At 44.0% G+C, this 4,432-nt stretch overlaps 1 protein-coding gene across 1 annotated transcript; it reads left to right on the top strand.

Annotated features, from left to right (window-relative positions):
* Positions 1–204: 204 nt before the first annotated feature.
* Positions 205–750, top strand: LOC134395759 (vomeronasal type-2 receptor 26-like; the record flags this gene model as incomplete). The annotated part of the gene is made up of 1 exon (XM_063121922.1): positions 205–750. A coding segment is annotated over one exon (546 nt), but the record flags the coding sequence as incomplete, so codon positions are not given.
* Positions 751–4,432: the final 3,682 nt, after the last annotated feature.

Below are 4,432 nucleotides of genomic sequence, written 5' to 3'. Positions count from 1 at the left end.
GGAATCTTCATGAAATACCTAGAAACACCAATAGTCAAGGCCAATAACCGGGACCTCTCCTACATTCTCCTCATCTCCCTCCTGCTTTCCTTTTCATCGTCTTTCCTGTTCATTGGCCCTCCGAGCAAAGCAACTTGCCTCCTCCAACAAACAGCCTTCAGCATCATCTTCTCAGTGGCCGTTTCTTCTGTGTTGGCCAAAACCATGACTGTGGTGCTGGCCTTCCTGGCCACCAAGCCAGGGAGCAACGTCAAGAGATGGCTGGGGAAGTGTTTGGCTAATGCGATTGTATTTTCCTGTTCCAGTGTCCAAGTTGTCATCTGCACCATCTGGTTGGGTACCTTTCCACCCTTTCCTGATTCAGATATGCATTCCCAGCCTGGTGAGATCATCCTGCAGTGCAACGAAGGATCTGTCCTCATGTTCTATGCTGCCCTTGGCTACATGGGCTTCCTGGCTGCCATCTGCTTCACGGTGGCTTTCCTAGCCAGGAAGCTGCCTGCAGCCTTCAATGAAGCCAAACTGATCACCTTCAGCATGCTGGTCTTTTGCAGTGTCTGGGTGTCCTTCTTGCCTTCCTACCTGAGCACCAAGGGGAAATACATGGTAGCCGTGCAGGTCTTCTCCATCTTGGCCTCCAGTGCCGGGTTGCTGGGCTGCATTTTTATTCCCAAGTGTTACATTATTGTATTGAGGCCTGAACTGAATACAAAGGAGCATCTCATAATCAAATCCAAACTTGGCATCTGATCAATAGTAGTAGAAATGGGGAAGAATTCTGCCCCCACTAAAATATGGATTAGAAATACAGTTTCCAATGACGGCAAAAGAATTATGGAACAGATCCAGGGCTTATTCCTTTCCCCTGGGTTACATATAGATTCAGAAATACAGGGTGGTCATCAAAGCAAGTAGGAGTAGCCCCAGAAGAAATATTTTTTACTTCTCTTGATGGGGTCATATAGCCTTCACAGTGGGGAAGGTTTCTGCAAAGATGTAAATCCCTGGAATGTCACTTGCCTTTCTTTGACTAGGGGCTCATCTACACCAAGCAGATATTCCACTATGAAAGCGGTATGAAAGCAGTATATAAAAGGCAGGAGCCACACTACTGCTTTATAGTGGTATTGAAGTGCACTGACAACTGTTGGGACCCATGACACATACCATATACTGCTTTCATACCACTTTCGTAGTGTTATATCCTGCTTGGTGTAGATGTGTCCTGGGCCCCAACAGCTGCCGGTGTATTTCAGTGCCACTATAAAGCAGTAGTGTAGATCTTGCAGTGCACTTCAATATCACTGTGAAGCAGTAGTGTGGCTCCTGCCTTTTATGTACCACTTTCATACCGTTTTCATAGTGGAATATCCTGCTTGGTGTAGATGAGCCCTAGGACACTGTATTGCATTATTTGTATTTAATTTTATTTCATTTTTAAAAATATTTCAGCCATTTTTCTTGGGGAAAGCCCTCCCAAAGTGATATACAATAAAACTCTACAGCAGCATGAAAACTGATGGCGCTTTAAAAATAAATATTATTAATAATAACTTATTAAAAACTGTTGCACACTTAAAAAGTAATAAAAACAGCAGTAACAACAGGAAATATAGAACCTGAAGGTCGTAGTAAAATAGTATGTTTTCAGGGCCTTCTTAAAAGCCTGCTACAATAGGTCTAGGTGGACCTCTGATGGAAACTTATTCCAGAGACACAGGGCCACTGCTGAAAAGCCCCTCTCAGAAACACACCTATAACCTGTGAAGCTGGTGCAGTATAGGGGTTACATGAGCTGACATTTTTTTTTAAAAAAACTCAGTCATCGCACATTATTATTATCATTATTATTATTATTATTATTATTATTATTATTATTATTATTATTAACGATGATGTTTTATTGCATTTATATCCTGCCTTTTTTCCTTCCAAGGAGCCCAAGTGACATATATAATCCTCCTCCTCTCCATTTTATCCTCACGACAACCCTGTGAGGTAGGTTGGGCTGAGAGTTTGTGCCTGGCCCAAAGTCACCCAGTGGGTTTCCGTTGCCAAGTGGGGACTAGAATCCGGATCTCCCGACTCCCAGTCCAATACTTTAGCCACTACAACAGACTGCCTCCAGTTTGTAGATTTTTAAAAGCTTTAAAACATAAATTCTAAAAATGTGTTTTTATATACCTTTACATTTTTAAACATTTACACGTATAAACAGATTTTAAAATGTGAAATGTTTCGGTATAGAACACCAGCTTCAGTCACAACCAAGAGCACACTACAATACCACATATAAACTACTGAGCTAGAATAAATCAGGATCAGGCCAAGCCTCAATGAGGGAACATGGATTACTCAACACTTGTATTCAACAGCAAATCAAGTCACATTAATAAACAACATGGCTTGTTTCAATCCTTGACATATATATTTTCCAAGACCTTTAAACTTGATGTGAATTTTTTATGCTGCTTCCCCCTGTTATAACTAAACCACAACATTCCAATACAGATGCAAGAATTACTGAATAAAGTTTTTTATGTAAAAGCCTGACTATGCCATTGAAACAGAAGGGTGAATGGAGGAATGACTGGCAGCTGAGGCTAGAACGGAATGGTGGGCGGGGCGAGTGGCAGTTGGAGAAAAGTCTGTTAGAAGGAGAACAAGGACAGTTAGTGAGAGATCAGGAAAGTGGGGGGCTGAGTTTGGACTGAGAGAGAGTGACGTGATTTGCACATACCGGCCTGGTTTGCTCACCCATGCTTTATTTAAAATTAGCCACACTGTATGCCAGTACTACACCTCCCAGCATGCCTTTAGCAGCCCACAGGTGCCCATGTCCTCTGAGAGGTGCTTCCCTCCTCTCATTGCTGATGCTGCTCTTCAACAGAGGACTGAGGAGGAGTATTGCGAAGGAGGGGAATTAAGCGGTTGTCAGTGGATGGATTCAGCTCCTGCCAGGACTGCCTCAGCCTGCACTTCTTGCTCACCAAGTTCTCCATCAGGAGCCTGTACTGAGGGGCCGGGACTGGGCCGGGCACTTCCCCCCATTGTTGGGTCTGTTTCTGGGCATGTGCAGAGTGCCCCCATTCCTCCCCCCTCCCTCCTAAGGGCAAAGGCAACGCAGTTGTTTCCCCCAAATTCTGAGAAAACTGATATCAGGACAGGGTGCCTTTGAGCATGTCCAGAGTTCTGCCTCTCAAAGTCACGCTGTTGAATATAGTTATGATTTTAAAAACACGCATAGCAGGTGTGAGGAGGCACCGCAAATGGATGCAGCCCATTTATTTGGGTTGTTAACTTTTATGTAGAATTGGGATGAGTGAGTATAGGAATCACAATGGCCGCCAAAGGCCAGTAAGTCTGGCCTCCCACCCAAGGCATGCTGGGAGTTCTGCTCAAGGCATGCTGGGAGTTGTAGGTGTAAACCTAGTGTTTTTTTATTACATTCTTTAAAAAAATACTTAAAACTCCAAAATTCATGCTTTTAGATTTTTTTCTGATTCATGTACATGAAGACCTGTCTGGGTGAACAATATTAAGGCAGTACCATACGTGAAAGTTGGCAAACTTTTCAGGACATACGTGACACAAGCACACACACACTCTTTCTGCTTTATAGGTAGAGATGACTGGCAATTCAGGTTCATCCAGCCACAGAGGTGTGACTGCCAGGGTCAAGAAAGGGAGACTGCAGGGAAACTGCCCCATGTTGTGTGCTCTGTTGTGTACATCAGGGGTGGGAAGAGTTTAGCCCTCCAGATGTGCTTGGACTACATCTCCCAACAGTCCTCACCACCGTCTAGGGCTGATGGGACTTGAACTCTATCAAGATATACAGAGCAATGTCCCCCACCCTCCAGTCCTAGATTTTAAAAGCTTTTCTTTATGCGGGTTCTTTAGTTCATGTTTCTTAAGAATACTCAGGCCATGCACGCCTTCTGGCCATGTCAAGAAGATGGAGCTGCATCTGCGACTTCTTGCAAACATGTTTTTCTCCACAACTGCCCTTTCCCCTTGAGTGTCACAGAGAGTCCATGAAGTTGCACATGTGATGCTTTTCCTTGTAATTATCAAGAACATTATGATTTATTCTGGTTGTTGCCACAGCTCAAGAGGTTTTGGTGTTGCTTCGACTATAGATTTCCTTTGAGACCAATGACCTAAACAACCTAATTGAGGGATGCAACTTCTTGCACCATACTTGAAAATTGTGCTGCATAAAATAGCTTTTCTCCAAACAAAAGCTTGGGCTGAGATCTGGTGCAGGTTGGGATGACCATGCTTGTGACACAGCTTAGTCGAAACACCAACCTCCTTCGGCTGAAAGCTCAGTTCGCACCAGACTCAGCCTTTGAAGAGTGTCCTTGTTCCTTCTGACAAACTGATTCTGGACCAGACAGGAGCAGTCCTCATGCAGGTGTAGCAGTGA

This window comes from Elgaria multicarinata, chromosome 3, assembly GCF_023053635.1.
Source record: "Elgaria multicarinata webbii isolate HBS135686 ecotype San Diego chromosome 3, rElgMul1.1.pri, whole genome shotgun sequence".
NCBI lineage: Eukaryota > Metazoa > Chordata > Lepidosauria > Squamata > Anguidae > Elgaria > Elgaria multicarinata.
This window is presented reverse-complemented; position numbering and strand designations above follow the sequence as displayed.